This window comes from Malus domestica, chromosome 14, assembly GCF_042453785.1.
Source record: "Malus domestica chromosome 14, GDT2T_hap1".
Lineage (NCBI taxonomy): Eukaryota > Viridiplantae > Streptophyta > Magnoliopsida > Rosales > Rosaceae > Malus > Malus domestica.
The window spans coordinates 24,899,923-24,923,971 of NC_091674.1; the positions used below are offsets into that span (position 1 = coordinate 24,899,923).

The 24,049-nt window shown below is 38.6% G+C and overlaps 1 protein-coding gene across 1 annotated transcript; it reads right to left on the bottom strand.

The window, feature by feature from the left end:
• Positions 1 to 6,326: 6,326 nt before the first annotated feature.
• On the bottom strand, positions 6,327 to 7,584 carry LOC103431109 (uncharacterized). Its single transcript, XM_017331145.3, has one exon. It carries the CDS (start codon positions 7,482 to 7,484, stop codon positions 6,561 to 6,563), a length of 924 nt encoding a protein of 307 aa, XP_017186634.3. The 5' UTR covers positions 7,485 to 7,584; the 3' UTR covers positions 6,327 to 6,560.
• Positions 7,585 to 24,049: the final 16,465 nt, after the last annotated feature.

Here is a 24,049-nt window from a genome sequence, read left to right on the forward strand (position 1 = left end):
CATCGCCCAGAGGAGTGGATCATGTAAGCCTTATATGTATATTCTCATATCTACCTAGCATGAGGCATTTTGGGAACTCACTGGCTTCGGATTGAACTCCGAAGTTAAGCGAGATTGCGCGAGAGCAATCCCATTATGGGTGACCCACTGGGAAGTTCTCATTTGAGTTCCCAGAAACAAAACCATGAGAGCGTGGTTAGGGCTCAAAGCGGAAAATATCGTGCTACGGCGAAGTCGAGCCCGGGATGTGACAATTTGGTATCAGAGCCAATCCCTACCCGGAAGTGTGCCGATGAAGACGTCGGGCCCCTAACAGGTGTGGATTGTAACATCCCACATCGCCCAGGGGAATGGATCCTGTAAGCCTTATATGTATTTTCTCATCTCTACCTAGCACAAGGCATTTTAGGAGCTCACTAGCTTCGGATTCCATAGGAACTCCGAAGTTAAGCGAGATCGTGCGAGAGCAATCCCAGGATGGGTGACCCATTGGGAAGTTCTCATTTGAGTTCCCAGAAACAAAACCGTGAGGGCGTAGTGGGGGCCTAAAACGAACAATATCATGCTACGACGGAGTCGAGTCCGGAATGTGGTGAGGGCCCGGGCCAGAATGTGACAGTTATTGATAAATAAGCTCTGCTTTTTCACAAGCTTTTACATGTATATAATGCAGAGCTTCTTCACTGATAAATAAGCTTTGCTTCTTCACAAGCTTTTACATGTATTTTATTAGTATTAGGCATAATCGAATGCAGAGGTTGTTTGCATTTATTAGGCTATTCATTGCTTTTAGTTCTACATTTCAGGTTGGTAAAATTTGAGAACGTCTACAAGAGAATGAGAGAAAAAATCATTGGATATAATATTTATGAAAATTAGATTCTAATTGATTGGAGAAGATGTTAGATAATGGCATTATATTGCATTCGAACAAATATGTACAACTCAAATATATGAATATGTATAAGTCTAGGAGGTAGGAGCTTCCCAAATTGTACACATTTACAATACTAACTCTTGTTTTGCTTGTTATGTACTACTTGTGTAATGTAGGAGCTTTCAAAGCCTTATGCTAATAATAGGAAGAAACTGAAGTATCACCACAAAGGAGAAGCAAGGCCATTCATCCAACATGCTAGGACAGCTCACAAGGTAATGAAACTAAAGTACTTATAATACTCATTATGCACTCTCACGTTTGTATCTTCATTATTAAACAAAAAGGAGATTCATTATCAGTGATTGACAATTGGGGTGCTCTTCACAAAGACAAGAACGGTCAATGTATCAATGATGTTGCTCGAGAAAAATATGTAAGTCATTCATGGGCCACTCATTTTTTGTCATTTCAAATGCACTAGAGATTAAAATTTTACAATTGACAAGATACTACTTAAGAAACACAGTTGAAATCAACATGCAAAATTGACATTGTTTGTACCATACTTGACCAATCCCAAAACTACTGAGCACCGGTCAACGTTATACAGTCAATGACCCAGAAGAGTTTCCCACCAACCAGGAGGCCAATCACAGTGCGACACGTGTCGACATCAGAAGCCAATCACAGTACGACACGTGTCAACATCAGAAGCCAATCACAACACGACACGTGTCAATGTCAGAACAAAGCTAGAAACTCTTCTATAAAAGAAGATCATTCTCCCACAATATTTCCTAATGTCATTTGTACTAAATCATTCACTAGTACTCACTAAAGGAGAGCTTAAACCTATGTACTTGTGTAAACCCTTCACAATTAATGAGAGCTCCTCTACTCCGTGGACGTAGCCAATCTGGGTGAACCACGTACATCTTGTGTTTGCTTCCCTGTCTCTATCCATTTGCATACTTATCCACACTAGTGACCGGAGCAATCTAGCGAAGGTCACAAACTTAACACTTTCTATTGTACCAAAGTCCTCACTGATTTTGTGCATCAACAGACACGATACTACTTGTTTGTCCCACCAATATATCTTATGCTAACTTTGTGTCTGTTACTTATTGAGAAAAACATTATATGTGTCTAGTCTAATCTAATCCATAGTCAAATAGAAACCACAAATCATGTTTACATACAGGTTTTGCATGGTGATTTGCTTATGCATCAAATAAGGATAACATACAAGTGGTCAAATTGTGTTTTCTTAAGCATATTATAGCTGAAATGTTTGGAATGAAAGAAACTAAATTGTTTCTATTTAATTATGAAAGGATAACATGAAGAAAATGAAGGATGAAATGAGGGAGAAGCTGATCCAAGAAGCACCTGAAGGTACACCATCAGATTTCGTACATGTGCCATTGGATGATGAGTTTGGAATTATGGCTGAGAACCTCAGGAGAAAGGGAAATCAGTTAATGGTGTAGGTGTTTTTCCTCGTACGGATACCTTTGGTTGCATTTCTTCTATGGCATCAAGTTCCGAGTTAACTGATATGAGATCTCAGATCAAGCTTCCATCAGATGGTTTCCTCAAATTGCAACAAGAGAATGAACAATTGAGAGCTCGATTGGATTTACGTAATGATGATGAAAATCTATTCACAAAAATCAAGGCATTTATTGCTGCAAGTCAGGAGAAGACCAACAACTCTATAGAATCTGATGGTGATATTTCATAGGCTGAAAATACTTATCATGAGCTGGAAGAACATCATTTGGAAGAGGAATGATGTCCATATTGTGTCTTTTGCGGTTAGTTTCAAGTATGCACATGGTACACCTATTTTGTTAGCACATGGAGCACCTCTTTTGTTAATTAGCACCTAAATGTGCATTGGACTTGTCATTTGTTAGTACCCAAGATGTCTATATATAGGTGTTACTACTCTTGATTATTCTAGCTTAGACTTCTCTTTTGTTGGTACCTCAAGTTGTCGTTTGTTAGGCACCTCAAGCTATCTTTTGTTAGGCACCTCAAGCTCTTTTAAACTTCTCTTTTGAGATAGGTCACCATGACTTTAACTTTTGGGATGTACATTTGGTGAATGTATTCAACTTATGTGTTTTAATTGTTGATTAATGAAAATGTGAAGTATTACCTTATAATTGTTATGAACTACAATTCTAGATTACGAAACAAGAAAAACAATTAGTTCGTCGCTATTATTTCTAAAAAGGTATTTAATTTAAACATATGTGATGTAAGTTGCGCCACATATCAAAGGAATATGTGACCTTTTCAGCATCACTTAGTGTAAACTATATCATCTGGTATCATATTGGATGACTACAAAATCATCACTTATAAACCTGATACGAGACAAAAAAATAGGTCACGTAATTTTGTATTTGATGATGTATAATTCGTCACACATATTGTTATTAAGTGACATATAATATGTCACACATATGGTTAATTTGTGATGTATAATTCGTCACACATATGGTTATTAAGTGACAAATGTTGTGTCACGTATACTGAAAAAATGTGGCGAAAATAAAATTCGTCACATGGACTATAGGTGACGCTGTATAGGTGACGCAATTGGTGACGCTAGAATTTCGTCACATATAGTCAAATGTGACGAATTTTCTTGTTTATGTGATGAATTTTCTTGTTTATGTGACGAATGTCTGTGGCCACCTAAGCCATGTTTTCTTGGTCACGTCCTCAGCAATCTACAATCTACATAGTTTTCCAAATGTTGTATATAGTTTTTGTTCTTGTAGGAAGTGCTTAGTGTAAACGATTTAATAACTTATGTTCACATAATCAAGGATAAAGTACTTCAAACATTTGCCAATTTGAAAGGAAAAACTAGATATAAAAAAAAATTTTAAAAATTAAAAAAGAAAAAAAGAAGAGAGACTTTTTGTTTGATGTGCGAGTGTGCTACCACGTGGCCTAAATTGGTCAACGTAGAAAAGATGTGAATGTAACTGTGTTTGCACCTTAGATTTGATTATAATCAAATGATGTGCGGCCGAGCAAGGAACCCCTTATCGGCTTGAGTTCTTTCTCTACCTCGTATTCAAGGTTTGAGCGAACCACCAACTGATAAAATGTATGGGTTGAGGTGAAGATGAAAAATGTTAAATTAAAAGAAATCGCATGTAAAAGAGATTAAATTAAATTAAATTGCGAAAAAAAATAAATTACGAGTGCTTAAAATAAAAGTGCTTTGAAAGGAAATAGGATTGTAAAGACGAGAAGAAAAGTAAAGTGTGTAATATAAAGAATTGAAAGCCAAGTGTGTGGACTAAATTTCGTTATGTATTCCTCTGTTTCAAAAAAATTCGCAGGGAAAATGAACATCTTACTTTGCAGAAAACCGAACGAGCTTGAAATGAGACGAAGTTATAGGTTATGGCTTTTCTTGACACTGCAAAGTCTGCAAATTACAAACTGAAAGCTAATGATTAAATTTTGTCATTTCTTCTAACTCTTGATGCCATTATAAAGTTTCAGACCTTACTTTTTTTTAATAGAAATTCAAATGACTGAATCTATATATATACGAGCTGTTCAACACACTGAGCATGATAAATGAGCAAAGCCATCTGGCCAAAAAAAAAACATTGAATTAGCAAGCCCTATGTAGAATTACATTTGGAATTTATAATCGAATGTTTGAGTCTATTTAGAATTTGCATGCTTTCACACCACCAGTCCACTAATCAAAAAACAAGGTTCTCTTCTGAAGCTACTAAAACTTTTATCTCATACGAAGGGCTGAAGAATAATAATATTAGAATATGTTCAAAAAAAGATTTTGGGGTGTATCCGTATTTTTATTTATTTGTTAAAAATTTTGTAGGGCTCAAATAGTCATTCACACAAGCGTATACAAGTTATTTAATAATAATTTTTTATATGGCATGTATTCGACAATATCTAGAGTGTTAATAAAACAATTAAAAAAAAAAGAAACTTTAGATTGATTCATGATATATATTAATTAGTGGGAAAAAATAATTAAGAGAATTTTAAATATAAAAGATTACATTTGACTTGTTACGTCACTACCTTTGAGTGGATTGTAATACCACTGAACGAAGTTAAGTGACAAGTCAAGTCTCACACAAGTTTTTCTCCAAAAATAGGAGGCATATTCCAACACAACCGAAAGATCAAAAATGTTAAGGAGATCTTCGTAGACTTTCTAGATTCTCAAAAGTAAAACTTTTATAGACTCTATATCATCATAATTTAACGATAATTCTTATACAAAACAAAGTAACTTAGAGCTTATAAAGAATTTTACTTTTAAAAAATTCTAAAAAGTTTAATCTCCTAAAGATTTCTGATTTTCGGTTCTGTTGGGTTATATATGACTCCCACAGTCGATTGGAACAAAAGTCTCGAAGGTTCATAATATATTCGTGTTGGACCAATCACTACAGTACTATGTCCATGTGCAACACGACACGTCCACTGGTGTGGGGTTTGCATGCAGAGAAGAGAGGAGGGTACGTGGTGCAATAAAGAAAGAGAAGAGGATGAACGGATCGACTTTCAATTCCAACAGATCATCAAAAGATTTGCTCAAACCTTTCAAAGTAAACACACATACATACAACTCAATCCCCTCCACCTGTCCTCCCAACCAGCCACATGCTCCTTCTCTTTCTCTCTCTCCCGCCTCCCTCCCTCTCTCTCTCCAACATCAACAGATTAAAGCAACAGCTTTTTCTCCAACACACACATGACAACCACGATAGATTCTTTACCTCTACATCCCTTTAACGCGTGTACTTATTATGAAAATGGGAGATTGAGACACGAGGAGGCGAGAGATTTTACCGTATAATCTATAACATCTTTTTGCCTACAACATGAGAAATTATACAATATAATCATAAACAACTTCATATTTACATCTTATAATACGTGTATTTGTTATGTCATGAGAAAAAGAGATTAAGACGAAACGAGAGATTCTACTGAGTGATCGATAAACATCTTTTTACCGATGTCTCATCATTGTGTCAAGAGAGTAGAAGAATGAGATAGGAAGAGAGACGAGATTATGACGAGAGATAATTCCACTGTGAAATACAAAACATCTTTGTGTTTAAATCTCTTCTTTGTGTTATGAGAGAAGCAGATTGAGACATGAGGAGACAACAGATATTCTACTGTGTAATTAAAAACATTTATATTCACATCTCTTAACACGTGTAACTCATCGTATCAAGAGAGTAAAAAAAATTAATACACGCAAAACCTATCTACGTGTATGTTAGAATCTATACCTCTCAACTCAAGCCCAAACCTACTCAAATTTTCATCTTTGCTTTGTTCCATTCATGTAATGTGCAACAACATAATTAATAAACTGTAAACAGAAATCAAAACCAAAATCCAACACCAAATGTTCACAAAATTATGTTCTTTGATTGCACCCAAAACAAGATACATGATATTCGAACATTCAAATTCGCTTCCCACTACATGTTCGATTTAACGAAAAAACACCCAGATCACAGAAAGATTAAAGTAAGGATTTCAAAATGTCAAGTGCCCAAAATATTCACAATTATTAATTAAAAGTAACTAATTAAAACGCAAAGCAAACTTTAATTAATTAGTTGATCTCTCTGTCACTTACTCATACGGCACTGATAAAATTACTATAACCACCCAAACAAAGAGCTGCCTTCACATCCAGCCTCCACGCAAACCCACCACCCAACATCCTCCAAACGTCACACGGCAGCGTCAACGAGCTCCAATCCCCTGCCGACGTCCCACCACCACACCCACTGTACTGCAACGTCACCCTGCACGTGAACGCCGCCGTATAATTACTCATCACTCCCACCGCCCTCGCTGCCTTCTCCTTCATCACCAGCCACACCATCATCTCCCCCTCCCTTTGCCCCACCATGCTCCGGTACGCCCCATTCGTCCACACCACCCTCCCCGTCCCGTCGGAAATAAACCCTGGACACGTGTCCCTCTCCAGGTTCATCCTCCTCTCCCCGTCCGTACATCCTAGCCCCTCCCCTTCCACCCACGTATCCGTCACGCAGTCCACCGTCACGCACGACTTCCCAACCACCTTCGCCTCCACCACCTTACTTATACGACTTGTCGGAGAAGTCGTAGAAGTAGAATTATTATTATCGAAACTCATCCACGTGGTGGATGAGTAACTCGAGTGACTCAAGTAGGAATTCCTTTCTCTCTCCTCAGAAGACTCCTTTGGTTCCGGAGTCTCCGGCAACAGAGGCAGCGTCACAACCGTCTTTTCCTCCTCCGCCTTCGACGATCTCCTTCTCTTATTTTTATTTTTGTCATTTGGGTCAACTACCGCTTTGCGCCCTGACTTCACAGACCGTGATCTCTTCCCTCTCCCTCTCCCACTCTTAACGTACAAGTCACCCTTATCCGGTGTTGATCCTCCTCCGTCGACCGGCTTCGGCGCGATCGGTCTGAACTTTAACATTATCCTGTCCACCTTCGATATGCCATATTCTCCTCCGCCACCATATCCGTACCTCGCTATGCAACAGCCGCCTCTCCCGTCCATCTCTCTTCTCTCTCCTCTTCGTTTCGCTAAAACTCCAGTGTTTTTCTTTTTAACGTGCCAGGGCTCTTTTATATTCTTGCACACAAATGCTGATTGCTGAAGAATGGAGGTGGTGGGATTTATAGCAGCAGGGAGGTTGACACGTATGGATGAAGACACGTTTGTCGATAGTTACCCTAACAGCACGGGCAGGTGATTGGTTGGGCTGAGACGTGGCGTTAGGGTGTGGCGGGGCCACGTGAACGACAAATTTGTCAGTGAAATAAGGGTAAGGGTAATTATAGGAGAAAGTTTTGTAAATTAAGTAAGTTGATGGCTGAATTATTATTTAATTAAATATTAATTAACCGTATTTATTTTTATTTGTGATATATAATTTAGTTTGTAAGTTTTTATTTAATTAAAAAGATTAAATGTGTAGACAAAATTGATAATATTAGGGAGACTAATTTTATAAGTAAAATTTCCAAACTAAATGATCAGTTGTCAATAGAATGTGCAAGGTTACCAATGTTTAAGTCATAATCCAAGCATCAACTTCTATGTCATTTAGTTTGCAAATGCCTACAAATTTAGTCTCTATTATTGCCCATAAAAAATTTTGTACATAGAAATTGATGGCTAGATTATTATTGTGTTGTTGATTAACGTGCTTATTTTTTATTAGTGACACGCATTTAGTTTGCAAATTTTTATAAATTTAGTCAACCTAACAATACTCGTGAAATAATAACAAAAGGGGTTAATCTCTGTTTACTATCCTAAAGTTTTGTGGTTTTCAACATTTGATCATGAAGTTTTTTTCATCGCAGAGTCATACCTCAAGTCTTAATTGTATGACAGTTTCGTAAATCCTTTAAGTTTTCCGTTACAACCTCTGTTAAGTGATGACGTAGCGCCTACGTGGGCAATAATTAGACACCATGTGTTAATAAAGGCCCACTTAAATATTAAAAAATTAAAAATTAAAAATTTTACAATTTTAAAAATACAAAAAAAAAAAACAAAGCAAAAAACAAAAAAAAATCCCCCCATCTTTCTACCTCCCCCCATCCCCCTTCTTCCCTTCTTTCCTTTACAACCCGCACCTCCCTTCCTTCTATCTCTCATCTACAACCTGCAACACCACCTCCTCCACCATTCCTCTCATAACCCCCACCCTCCTCTTCCTCCTCCTCCTTCTCCTGCACCCCAACCCACCACATCTTCACCCATCAAACCCAAATCCCGCAAGTTCCCACCTTCCCTTCTCTCCTCTACAACCTGCACCCAACCTCTTTTCTCTCCTCTGCAATCGCACCCACCATTCCCGCACACCCAACCCAACAAAATATCGAGGAGAGAGAAGAACCGAAGCACCAGAGCACCGAAGAAAATGAGCCACTAGGTGCCAATGGATATGAAAAAAATTAAAAAATAACCCTAAAAACTAAACAGGTCTCTCGGCAGCCATCAAACCTTAAAATATGAAATTCATCTTCTTTGTTTTTTGTTAATTAAAATTCAACCTAAGTTTATACCTAAAGGGATTTGATTTTTGAATTGGAAGTGAGATGGGATAGATTTGATTTTGGATTGGGAGGTCAGATGTTCTTACCTAAAGGGATTGGCGTTGTCCAATGCCATCGCTTACACGCCGCACCCTTCCTCCTACTCCGCCACACCCTCCCTCCTACATATTCCCTCTCGCTGCTGTCAAAGACCCAGAAAAATCGAATCTACCCTCCTGAATCTGCAATAGCAACTCCTTCAGCATTGCATTTGGAGCCACACTCGGCCTTCTTCTTGCTCATCACTTACTTCTTATTCCACGATCCACATCCCAAAATATTTTTCAATTTCTCAAATACCTACTTGACAATGTCACTCTCGTTCCTCTCCTCCTGCACGGACGACGGCATTTTGGCCACCTTGACCTTCAGGTTGTTGTCCAAACCCTCCAAACAAGCCCCGTTGCTTTGAAAACCCTAAAAAATAGTGGGTACAACAACTCCACCGACTTCCTGAATTTCTTCCTAACCTTCCTCACTGAACCGGCACCGTGCCCAACTTCCCACCCGCACCTAGATCTTCTAGTCGACCCGTGCCCCCCAACCCAAACCTTTCTTCACCACCCCACTCTCGCGGTCGCACGTGACGTAGAGGGTCAGGACTCTCTTTCTCTCTCTCTCTTGTCGATTCATCTCCTCCCTCTCGAATCGGAGAGCGTGACTGTTCGACGTCCCTCCTCACCTCGATCTCTCCGTCAATGTCGGAGAAGTAACGCAGAGGGTGGCGTCGGCTAAGAAGGTTGGCGGAGTGGATGTCGCGGTCGCAGGTGACGCAGATGGTCAGGACTTACTCTCTCTCTCTCCCACAATCTCTCTCTCTCCCCCCGAACCTTCTTCTTCTTCTTCAAGTTCTTAATCCCAACTGGAGGGGGAACGGTCGATGGGGAAAATCTGGGTGTGGGTGGGGTGGTGCAGGAAGGTTTGGGTTGGGGGTGGGGACACGAGTCGACGGGAAGTCTGGGTGTGGGTGGGAGGATGGGCACGAGGGGATTGGGGAAGATGAAATTTTAATTTCCACGTGGACCCTTAATGACATGTGGCTGCCAGTCATTGTCCACATAAGTGCCACGTCATTTGTTAACGGCAAACTTAACAGTTTGACTAACAGAAGTATGAAACTGTCCCAAAATTAACATTTTAGGTATGACTCTGGGACGAAAAAAACTTGATGTACTAAATGTTGAAAACCACGAAACATGAGGGTAGTAAATAGAGATTTAGCCTAATAAAACATGAGGGTAGTCAATCTTCATACTTGACATAAATCAAATTAATAATCATGTCTCTCTTTTTTCTAACAATTATAGGAAATTGAATTTGCCTCTTTTTTCTTTTATAAATTCCATCATTAAGATTTCATCGGAATCTTCAGCTACGATAGCGATCACGGCTAAGTCCATTCACCAGTCCTTCCACGCCAGGAGACCAACAGGCGCGATCCTTCTGAGTTGGCGAAAAGAGAAGAATAGAAGAAAGCTAGAGAATCATACCACGTTGTTTGCTCATTGAATTTTCAATTTTCTTGCGATTGTGTGTGTTTTATCCTCACTGTTGATTTTTTTTATTGAGAAAACACTATTGATTTTACACACAAGAATGGAAAGAAGAAAAAAAAAAGTAACTACAAAATCTTACACCTGAGGGGTTTCTTTTTTTTTTTTTTTTTTTTTGGGTCAAGGGTTTCATTACCAACAAAGTAAGTTAACAGAAAATGAGGCCTAAAAACAAAACAAAAGAAAATGGAGCCCATAACAGAAAAAAGAAAAAGACAAAGAAATCCTAGTAACTTCTTCAATCTTCTTGCAACCGTTGTCGCCGGAAACCGGTGAACTAAAGAGGAGACCAAAGCCTCGACAGGAGATCTGTAGAAAATGGTATTGTAGCATCCAACCAGAACTAGCAATAAGTTTCATCTTTAAGCAATCAAAGGATGAGTCAAACATGACTCTCAAACGATCTGATCCACCACCGTAGACGTGAAATCCACAAATGTGAGAATGGCTAAGAAGGGCACCAGCAGCAAACGAAAACAAGAAGGCATCAAAAGAAGTAAGCCCAAAAGTAAAAACATCAGAAAAACCTTAGTCCCCATAAAGTAGAAACATCCTGATGCCACATGTCTCTGGCCAGCACCCACCAGAATAGCTGCCTTGGAGAAACCAAATCCATAATGGATCGCAAAATCAACCCAAAAATGGCAAGCACACCCTAAGCAAAAATCAAATCTTAAAGTACAACAATCGAAATTCCAGATCAGGTTCAAAACTTTAAGATCTACTTTTTGGGTGAGAAGAAGGAAGATGGTGCGAAAGAAAATGGTTGAAATTGATTAATCTTTAGGTTGGTGATGGAAAAATGGAAGGGGTGGGGTTGAGGGAAATGAGGTGCAAAATAAGGACTAAGGTGCGAAAAGAACGCAGAAAGTAAAAAGAAAATTTCAAAGTTACCGACTCTCAAAACAGCAATTGGATAAAAAAGTTGAAGAGAGGGGAGGTGTGACGACCCGTCCTTAATTTTCTATGTAATTTCTCCTCGTGTATGTGAATTGACATTTGTGCCCTTATTGGCAAAGTGACATGGACGTGATTATGCAGCTTTAAATTATTTTTCTCACTATCGTAATTAAATAGTACTCGTTGTTACCAACACGTGAACGCGAGTTAGGCTCGAATCGGACTTCTAACGAAAAGGTTATGTTTCATTAAAGTACGTTAACAACGAGTAGAATTATACATATATGCGTTAATTATTTAGTACTGGAAACTACTATTCCAGATAAGCACGTTAGATTACGTTAGATTTCGTCTGACTTCTTTTGTACAAACCCTATCTTTTATCTTCCTTAAAAATTGGATATGTGTTCCCTCTTTTCCTCACCAAAATCCATCACTTTCCCTAAAACCCTCACCTTCACTCATTTTTCCTTGACTCTCTCCTCACCAATCAAATAAATCCCTCAAATCTTGCACCAATCATAAACCATCACCCTCATTCCATTTCCTCCAATCAGAAACTGACTTTCACTCTCTTCTCTCTCTCCCTCACCGAAGCTCTATTTCTCTGCAACCCTCAAGAACGACATCAAACCTTTATAGATCGAACTCTAAATCACCTTCATTATGTTCCTCTCACCACCACGAACCTAACCATACAACCAGATTATGAAACGGACAAGTTTTGACTCGCTAACTGGGAAGGTCTGACTCGGTAAGTTTTCCTCCGACGATTTTCAGGCTGAGTCACAAGGTTTTAGAACGTGGGGAAGCTTCTACACAATTCCCTAGAGTCCCTAGACTAAGTTTGGAGTCGAGTTGACGTGGAAACCAGTGAGTTCAAGGAGTCGAGTTTTCGGCCAAACCTTTCGAGCCTTTTTCAATCTTATTCCATCCACTTTTTGGACTTTTAAGAGATACGATTTTGTTCTCCTTGTCACAAGCTTCAAATCCATATAAATTCATCGAAAATGGTTGAGAATTGAGTAAGTTATGCGAGTTTGAATTTTTCCCCAGAAACCGGCCACTTCTTCCAGTTTCCAGCGAAACTAGACAACGACGGGCGGCGATGGATGGCGGCGACCCACCGGAGAAGACGACGTATATTTCATCAGACTTGACGGAATATTCTAACAACGTCAGGTAACGCCGTTACTATTTAATGAAATATTCCGTCAATTCTGACGGAATATTCCTAACGTCCGTTAGGGTTCTGTCAGGCACGTGCCTGTGAGTGGCCGCGCGTGTGGCTGTGGGTTGGGCAGCGTGTCTAGCCTCCAGCCGGTGAGCGATTAATACGTGTGGGTCCATGACTTCGAGTAGAACATTTCCGTATATTCAAACCTTCCGTTTGAGCAAACTATAGGGAGCTATTCCTAGCTTTTAGTGTATGTCCTTATTAACTAATTAGTATTAGTTGTTTCGCATATATGGGAGACTTACCCCGAGAACAAGCGAGACTAGGGGGCTACGATCCATTGACGTATCAGTGAGTGGACATTTTTGTTTTCGTGTGTATATATATATATATATATACACTTTATAGTTTCCAAAAATGCTTTTAAATTGATGTATGCATTTTATGCCATGTTTTATTAATTTTAAAAATGTTGTTATGTGGTTGAGATTTATATGTTGTCATGGCATATTCATATGCATTTTACCTGCTTATGAATGATGTACTGTTGTGAAATGCTAAAATAATAACGGGATGCGCAGGTAAGTTCATGTAAGGTTATTATGTTAATTGGAATTATTGAATCTTTATGGCATGCATATATTTATGTAGTCCGCTCATCATTGCTACACCCCATTGTTAGTGCTCCCGCACAGGGCTAGGGCCAGTCCTTCACGTGATGTTCAGCTCTCACACCGCACGCTCGCCTTGGATCCAAGTAGGTGCTAGTCTTGTCATACAAGTCGTATTAGGCGACTCTAACTTGTAGATGACCGCGATTATCGCCAGTCTTCACGTGATCGTAGCACTAGAGCGCATATATTACACCCAATCCTGTTGTACAAGTCACATTAGACGACTCCAACTTGTGTGCTAGCATAGATTGATGAGTATTAGGTGCAGTTGTACATGTCGCATTAGTTGACTCTGACTTGCATGCTAGTATAGATTGTTGAGCACATGATTACATTTATATTGCTGTTGACTTACTGTGATGTGGCATACTTCTGGATTTACTGTTGGCAACTTGGCATGCATTTGATTTCATACCTATACATAGTATGATTTTTCTGGAAACTATACATGTTTTACAGCGAGGGATTAGTATGTTCGAAAAATAAATGTGCTTTATAAATCTTTATTTTTGTGCCCACTCGCCCTTCTCTTTTTCGCCCCTCCAAGTCCTAGATAGCTGACCTACTTTGTGGCACTCGAGGATTACCCAGCGATTCTGACATATGTCCATTTTAACGTAGGAGCTTATCCCCAGTGGTGTAATAAGCACTTCTTTAGTTTCGTCTGCACTGCTTATGTTATCTATGCTCTGAACATTTGTATTTTATAGGTTTTACCCACTACTACGCACTCACTTTAGTAGTGTAACTAAGCTCTAGTTTTGATTTTAATTTATTCACATTTTTACATCATTCACAGTTTGGTTACGTCACCTTCGGGTGACGGCTAGCATGCCTCAACTCCGATCGGGTGTGTCAGGAGGAAGAAACTGGAGGGGGAGTGAGAAATTGAAGATCTTAAAATTCTCTCTCAAAAGGAGAGAGAAACCCCCACAGAGAGAGGGAATCATTAATGGTTTCTTTTGATACGATAAGCATAGGGCTAACAAAAAAATTTAGCCAAAAAATTGTTTTAACGCCGGAACGGTGTTTTGGTATTTCCACCACTCTTTTCACGTCTGGTAGGGTTTTTTGCCATAGAGTGGGGGGTTTGTGAAAAGATTTTGAAACATCAAGAAGTTTTTGTAAGGTTGGAAAAAAAAAAGTGGTGGAAATTGAATTGTGTCCTCTCTCTCCAACATTCAAGATACATATTACTAAGATTAGGGTTCTGGTGATATTTTGATTTTAGCTTTGAAAGTCGAATTGGGGCTTTTGATTGAAAGGTCGTGGACACCACCTGCTTCTGATGGGAATCGACGACAAATTTGTAGAAATGGCTAGCGTCATGGGGCAGTGGACTAAGATGCTGGGCGGGGAACGAGACAAAAATCGGTTAACAGAATACCGAACTTTTCTTTTCAGTTTTCATGATTCTCGGTAAACCAAAAAAATCGATTTTGTTTGGGGTAATTTTTTTCCTTTACATAAATTTATCAATTCAGTTTTTTTTTTTTTTTTGGATGAGGTTTTTGGTTCTGTTATCGAACTGAAACCAAACCTAGGTGTTTGTGTTACATTGGAACTTGAGGGGGTTTTGTGAAAACCCGAGAAACTTTATAAAGTGTATATGTAATTAACCTTTTTGTAAATACACATCTAGATGTATTACTCGTGTTATAATGTTGATGAAAATACAAAGTTGATAGGGTTTAGTAACAATACGTTAATGATATATGAGTTATAATTTAAGTAGAATGGTAAGTATCAAATAGGAAGTGCTTGAGAGACTGTTTTCATACCCCATATTCTGGACCACATAATGTGGTGAATGATAGTTGAGTTCCTTCTTTAATGATTTAGAGAAGAATCACTATCGGTCTCTATCTTGTGGTCTATAAAAATAGTTAAAGTAGATGATCTCTCCATTTGGTAGAGAAATTTATCATTGTAACAAGAATACGGGTGATACACCATATGTTTTTATATAAATGCTGGAAAATTTTGTTTTTTAAGTTATTAATTATTTAACACATATATTTCATCATTTGTATAGTGATACTTGGTGTATTACTCCAGGTGTTGGTCACACTGAAAAATCACTCAATCTGGTAAGGGTTGTGATTGGGCCACGTTGAAGAACCAATGGGAGAGAGAGAGATGAGTAGAGGCAAAAGTGAGTAATTTTGGTGACTGAATGCGGCTTCGAGAAGGTGGACACGACGGCCCATGCGTTTAGGGTTTCTATAATGGGCATTCAAAGTATCAGCCAGGTGGATGGTCTAGTGATGTGGATCTGTGATCAAATCTTGGACGTTGGATTTTGTCTGTTGTATTGTTTTGTCTCCGTGGTTGGAGGAAAGGAAGGAAGGGTGATTGGAGAAAATAAAAGGTGATTTGACTGAAATACCCTCGCATTTTGTGAGACGAATTTGGAAATTAGTGACCATGACTGGTTGGAGCGGTGCGTCTTATCACAAGGTACTTGTGGTTTGGTTTAAACCAATAAGAGATCCATCGAATAAGGCAAGTTTAAACCAATAAGAGATCCATCGAATAAGGCAACCCAATCTAGCTTTAAACATAAAACAAACAAAATATCAAAAGTAGCCCAACGCAATAGTGCTTAACTTGATTCTTTATGTTGTTTTCAGGAGAAAAATGGGGGTAATATGGGGTTTTCCGTTATTTTGTAAGTTTCCAAGGTTGGAATGTGGCATAGATTGCTAGTGATTGATTGAAACAACACAAATCCAACCAAACAATGGCAACAAATATGAACCACTAGTGTATTTTCATACATTCACTCTTGAGATTTTCTTTGGGTGTAAAGAATCTAAAGATGACCTCATTAGTCTGATGCTTTGCGAGGAAGCAAAAAATGATAAGTTACGTTATGTTAAATCGAAATATAAGATGTGAATAATGCATAAAAGTTATTGTGAATGTGGTGCTTCAAGAAGAAAAAAAGGTGACAAACTATCGATGCATACAATTTGAACCACTTCTAATCTTTTTAAAAGTGTATTTGGTCTATATTATTGATTATAACAACAATAGCTTCATCAATATGAGCATATCATTGACTATTGCTTTTATGATTCGAACATACATCAATTCTCGAGCTGGCCTTACTGTTATTCGATACATTTAAATGTATATGTCATAGTGGTGTATATATTTGGCAAGTTATAATATATATCAATAAGATGAACATCAAAATTAAAGTGATTTCAAGAAAACATGTAATTGGTATGCATAGCATCATTATTGTTTTCTCCTATTTGATCCAAGCACAACCTTTCCATTGCTAGCACTAGTATGGATTGTTATGTAAATAATCTTGTTAGTGTTCTTCTTATGTTTATTCATATCTTGTTACTTTACTTCATAAATTCTAAATATGCCGCTCATATATTTTTATGCGTGCAAAGTTTACTACTTAATTTTGACAAGAACATGATGCTTTTTAACTTTATAGTCGTGACACATTCTTCCCACAACATTGTTCTAATTGGGACAAATGTTAGAGGCATAATTCACCCCCACTTATATTAGAATCAAACATAGGAAGAAGGTGAAAAGTTATCTCCTAGATCTTTTGCACTCTAAGGTACGTGAGACAATTAGAAGACCAATGTGCTATCTCGTGCGTGCGCACCATCCTTTGCAGAGTGTGTGATCCACTTCTTAATTTGAAAATCGGATCAATATAATTAGCACTTGAAAAGCTAGATTAATTAGGAAAGCAAGATTCCCTTCCTCGTTGAACGAACGACCTAGCCAACCCAATATAGTTAGGGCCAGTTCACGTCAATTGTTACTACCAGCCGATAAGCACATAATTAGGCTTGTAATTATGCCACATGTCCAATGTTTAGTAGGAGAGACTTGGCTTTTTCTTGAATCCCTTGAAAAGTACTTAAACCTTCCAAGCTTTGCTTAAACTTACAGGTCTGTCATTTGATTGTGAAGAGCCTTAGAGACAAATCGTTCAATAATTTCGGCATGGCCAACATTTATCTTGTCTTGTTGATCCTGAGTCAAGCTCCTTATAAGTCTTTGATTTATCTTATCCAAATGTATGGTTAGTTTATAGGGTCCACAATTGTGAGTATGTTTGAATGGAGTGGTGGAAAATTAGGCAAGATATAGCTAGAGTTGTTTTCGAGTACTTTCGAGTGTTCAACAGTCTTATTCGTTTGTCAAGACTCTTAGTTATATTGATCGTATAGGCAGATAACTGATAGTTGTTTGTTATGAGTTCATAAGTACATGTAACCACTGGGTTTTTAATTGTAAACTTTTCCATAAAAACACCATTTGGTAGACTATAGCTAGCTATCTATAGTAGTTTTTTATCTTCTTAATATTAGAAGAGGTATGTAATTCGAATGCCATGTCCTATAAATAACGTTTTATATTTCAGTCCCGAATCATTTAGACTACTCCTCTAGTCTTCAATGAAATATTAGTGGATGATCTCATTGTTTATGACTGCAACTTATCCTATAGAAGGTGATGACGATGAAAGTAAATTGGGGCCATGCATGTGCTCAGTGTGGTCCATGTCTTCTTTAGTTCTTTTCTTCTTCTTTTTAAAAAAAAAAAAAAAAGAAATCAGTTGGTGGGTTTACCACAACAATTCATTTTTTCGAGGGGTTAAAAAGACTCACAGAGACATTTCAGAGTCTCCATGGCCACCATTGTGTATTCACCATCGCCATGAATCGAAGCCAGGATGTGTCATGTGGAATACGGGCTTGAAATTCATCTCCAACCACTGGGTCACTCGATGATGATTGTGCATATCTTCTTTAGTTGAATTGGTCCATTTTTTAAACATCGTGACACAGTGGTGGATTCAAAATTCGAATCTCGAGTGGTCCCAGTGTTAAAGGTCCAAGTTTTTTAAATAGAAACAGAGCGCGAAGCGCTCAACAAAATTCAGTTTATCTATTGAGACATTTCTTTGAACACTTGTTGTCGAATGTTGTCCACACAACATATCTAGATATGCCTAGCAGGTATTACATAAAACACTTAATAAGTACGCACAAAACATTCGGAGGGTTCTCAGAAGAATTTCACATACATATTTTTTGAACTCCAAATGATCCTAGAATCATCCAAGTCCCAGTGTGCATCGGCCTCTGTCACGATTGATGTATCACATACATACAATTATTGAGTAAATTTACATGAATGTACTAATTGTTTTAGGTAAATATAACACACACACACACAAAAAAAAAAAGGAAAATAAGCCAAAATAGTATAATATTCTGAAAAATAATTCATATGAAATTGAGTGTACGTGGCCCAAACATGTCACGTTTATGGGAAGACTTGTAGATAGATTGTAGAGAAATATCAGGACTTTGCATGCAAACTGATTAATTGAGGAGACCGCAGTGACATATTTCCTAATTTAGGTATGAATATATAAAATATTTCCTAAGTAGGTATGAATATATAAATATATAAATCAACGTCACGACTCATGTGCTGGGGAACAATTATACATGCATGTCCACGATGACATTAATTAATAAACAAATATTTGATCAAATCGATAGGCTTGGTGGTTCGAAACTATTTATTTGTCTGCTGTATAAGCATATCGATATCAGCTTAGCTATCATATATAGTTTGATGAAAATGACATATATATATATAGTTTTGTGTATAGACGTGCAAGTACGCAATGGGATATTGTTTTGAGATGTGCTTAATTAACTAATTGTTTACTTATTGATCGTGGTTATTGAAAGACAATCGAGAATGATTGATCGACTAGATTCATTTCATGGCCATATATCTTTCAACTAAAGTGATCACAACATCTGTCCATGAAAATAATGAAAAAGAAAAAGTTATGTAGGACAATGATTGTTTGCCCTCCACTTCCGGTGTCCTTCTGTTTTGTGTGGTTACGGTTAAGCTACGTCAACATTTTATATTATTTTTTATAGATATAATAAGACAAAAATAAATAGTAATATAAAATATTGACGTGGGTTAACTGTGACTATACAAACAGGAGGCCACTAAGAGGGCACCAAGAGTGAAGGGCAGACAATCCTTATCCTTCGAGAAGATGCTTAAGTTACCTTAAACATTCTTCTGTCAGTCCCTGTTGGTCTCCCGAGATCTAAATGGGCTACACCCAAACCAACTGAGGGAAGTCGCATCCGTCCCATCGCAACTGAAAGAGTAAACAAGCATCAAACGCCTGCTCTTCCCCTTCTTTCCGAATAATCATATATAGTATACTACCTTTCTTAACCTTAACCCTAAGCACAAGTATCGAGAAATGTACATATACACATTATACATACCAACATTGTTATGCAATTATGAAACAGATTGCTCACAACGGTGGTGAGATTTATCACCACATTATATGTTTTTGGAATATGATATCCACATAGCTCATTTTACTTCTCACACATTTTTTTAATTTTCGGCCGTTGAATTGGATAAATTGAAGAAAATCAACAGACAAAAATTATCAAATGTGTGTGAGAAGTAAAATTGAATATGTGGATAACACACCTCATGTTTTTAATGAATTTATTTTTTAAGATTCGTATAACGAGTTGAATTAAACTCAACCATCAACACGTCGTATGGTGGTGACCTTTGTTAACGACTGGCTTCTAGATAAAACGTTGGCATTAACGGTACCATATGCTAATAAACCCCTACACCTTAATATCTAGTTTATTACTAGCTGATTTTTTTTTTCTTTAACAAAAAAAAAACTATCTGGTGGTTTCGCTTCGTCAATTTAGTTTTTTGGAGCTAGCAAAGCTTACAGAGGCATTTGAGCCCTCCTCTTGGCCATCATCTTATGGTTCACCAGAGCTAGAAAATCTAACTCATCAAGATGTGCCATATAGAATACGAGCCTGAAATTCGTTCCCAACCACCGAGCAACTCCGTAGTTCTAGCTGATTACTATTGGAACTTCTTGATCTATGTAATTTTGTAATTAATATACAGTAATATGTATGATCAGTGTCTCTAATCGTTTTCTTCACAAAAGCATACATACATGATACATGAGACAAAAATATTGACAAAGATGGGGCATCAGCAGTTCATTTTTCTATAAATTCATACCAATATATTTGTCCATTATCTACAATGGCACATTCCAATTCCACGGCACCCTACAACTTTGCAAGCAAACGCACCCCATTAGTTTAATCATTTAGCGGACATTTAATTAGGCTGGTCCTTAATTTGAATCTGCTCTTGATCTATATCACGCCAGTAGATTTGTTGCCATAATTAAATATAAACCCATACATATCAACAGATTTAATGCATTTGTGCTAAAATATATAATCTAATTCCTAAAGAAAATTTTCAGTGTTACTGTCACACTGTCATATGTATTCTCAATCGCCAATTATTTTAATACGAGTATATTTTTATCAAAATTGTATTGAGCTTAGGTCTTTGAAAATATCAACTGTATCGTCACTTCTATTATAATATGTAGAATAAAAACATACGTGTCAGTATAAACGTGACGTCTATAACTTCTCCTAATTCAAAAAATCTACAACTCTAGATCCTCGTCAATGAGTCAAACTAGCAAATAGATTTGATGAATATGAGGATTTTGTTGTTGAATGTTGAAACTGCTTAACTGGTTATATACATATACTAGCAGATACTACATATTTTATGTGTGTGAACAACTGTTTACTTCCTTCCATGTTCTTCTCAAGCGCAACTGCTTCAGTTTATTCAAACTATCCAAAAAACATTATGATTTCACTTACATGTATGAAAAAATGATGGTGGGACAATTTCTTTTAATAAGTGCATATTTTTATCTTATGTAAATATTTTACCCTCTTTATGTAAATATTGTGTATCAAAAGTGAGAGCAAAATAGGGAAAATAGGGATATGGTTGTCATTTTGTCAAAATATATAAAATTACTATTTTACCCTCCTCATGTCAACATTGTGTATTCAAAAGTTTAGACAAAATTGAAACAAAAGAAGGCAAAAAATTGACAAGCCTTCTTCTCTTAATAGAATAGAATATATATATATATATATATATAAAAGAAGAAATATAAACAAACGAAGAGGAGAAGTGCTCCAAAAGTTGCTTGCCATGAATAGACTGGCTGCTGACATTGATGTCCAAGAGACCCTAATTCTTTAAGGAGACAAAACACAAAAAGCACAGTAGTGAATCACATTCTGCTTTTGCTTTGCCCTAATTAGTAAGTCTGTAGGCCACCAGCCACGATTTCAGCTGCAGTATCCAATCAGCTTTCAGCACATCACTGCCATCCTAGAAACTTCAAAAGTTAAATATTTGATTAACTAAAGCTAAAGTATTTTATAAAACACATTCTCAATAACCTAAATGATTTGGGTTTTAGCTTAAGTTTGAAAGTAGAGTAACACGTATGCTAGCTAGGCTTTGGTGTTTGGGTCAGGGCTATGTTATCTTAGCTATGCCAAGTATGCAGGAACAGTGACTTAGTTTTACCTAATCCTAGGAAGAAATGCAGCATCGCAAGCCTTTTGGGTCAACAGAAGAAACGTGTAAATTAACTATGACCCTTTGGAGTATTTTATGACCATCCATATGCTATATTGTAATCATTATTTTTTTTTCCCCGAAGATAGAAATATATTAGATACGAATAGAAAGGTTTACATCCTGGGCTAGGATATTAAACAAAAATTCAGGCCCAAGGCAGTCCCACCCAAATTCCCGACCTTCCTTGAAAACAAACTTAGCAACCGAGTGAGCAGCAACATTGCACTCCCTAGGCACGTAAGAGAACGAAACTGACCTCAACCTACGCGCTAGCACCTCAATATCACCAAGAATACATTCAATACTGAAATCAAGCTCAGTTTCATGCCTAATCATCTGAATAATCACTTTGGCATCAGATTCAATAACAACATTATCATACCCATAGTCGATGCAAGCCAAGAGGGCCGTCCTGATCACAGCAGCCTCCCCGGCAGTCGCGGAATGACACAGTGCAGCTCCAGAGCCTCCTGCACCTTGAAGCAGACCAGCGAAATCGCGGCAGACCCAGCCCACCCCCGTGCGGAGGGTGGTCTTGCACCACGAAGCATTAGTATTGATCTTGAGGATCCCAAACGCCGGCTTCTTCCATCTGCAAGCCCCACGGTCCAGGGGAGCACTCATCAGTTGGCGCCCAGACTGCTTTCCCACAGGCTCGCAAAGTGTAGCATCTCTGAATTCAGTGATGTTCCTTCTCCAAGCCTCCAACAGCTCCGAGGGCTGCCGGTGCACCCCACTAAAAACCAACTCGTTTCTGTTTTTCCACAATCTCCATAACCCAAAGGCATACTCCTGCATGATCTCCTCCGCATTGTCCCTCCCCTTAACCCGAGCCCCGAACAACTCCCAACTAGATAGGAAGTCTGCCCCTGCCAGCGCAAAGGAATTCAACTGAAGCGGAGATGAGAACCAGAATAGGTGGCTAAGGTGACATCGGAAGAAAAGATGTGTTTCTGATTCATCCATGGTACCACAAACTCCACAGACGTTGTCAACTCTCATATGTCTCCGCTTCAGGTTACGTCAAACAGCCAGAGCATTGTTACAACAACGCCAGATAAAAAATTTAATTTTGTTAGGTACCTTTAACTGCCAGATCAGGTTCCAAGCATAGCAGTTCTTTGGTTTGTCGCTGGCAGACCCACGGCCTTTCTTCCCCATAGCGCCATTTTCCATGAGGTTCATAGCCACTCCGTACCCCGATCGAACCGAATAGACCCCATTCGCATTGTGGTGCCACACCATCCGATCCCGGCACCCAGTTTTGCTTAAGGGAATGCTTAAAATAGGTCTCACATCATCCTGGTGAAAGCTTTCCAGGATCAGATCACGATTCCAAGAGCTGGTCTCCGAATCAATTAACTCGCATACCATAGTAGCATGCAGGCTTTCAAAAGGCTTGACTTTAAACGTAGAGGGCCTAGGAAACCACGGGTCCTCCCTAATGTTGATGCATGCCCCGTCCCCGACCCGCCACCGCAATCCGTGTAGGAGCACCATTCGGGCATCAAAAATGCCCTTCCAACCCCACGACGTGTTCCTACCCTTTCCCGCCTCAGTAAAGCACTTCCCAGGGTAGTATTTTTCTTGCAGAACAGTAGCGAGTAAAGACCCCGGGTTCTGGATGAGCCGCCACCCAATCTTGGCAAGGAACGCCAGGTTAAAACACTGGATATCCCTAAAGCCCATCCCACCGACTCGTTTTTGCTTCATTAACCGCTCTCATGATATCCAGTGGACCCACTTTCTCTGCTCGCTCCCCCTCCACCAGAAATTCCGGATAGCTTTCTCCAAGTCTCTACATACCCCAATGGGTAGTTTAAAACAGCTCATAGCATAGTTTGGCATAGCCATGGCCACTGCCTTGACTAGAACTTCCTTTCCTGCTTGTGACAGAAATTGCTCAGCCCAACCCGCCAGCCGGGATTCAAGCCTGTCCCGCACCTCTTCAAAAACCACTTTTTTAGAATGACCAAAATCAGATTGCAGCCCAAGATACCTACCAAAGCCAGACTTACATTGGATTCCCATGGTCCGGCCAATATTCTTCCTCACCCTGTTCGAGGTCTTCGAGCCGAAGAAAATCGAGCTTTTGGACAGATTAACAGCTTGGCCAGAGCCGCGGGCATATGTTCGCAACACCTCTACCATG

Bases quoted from the DNA above. Each gene is read 5' to 3' on its own strand.
- LOC103431109 (XM_017331145.3), bottom strand. From the start codon at position 7,484: ATGGACGGGAGAGGCGGCTGTTGCATAGCGAGGTACGGATATGGTGGC.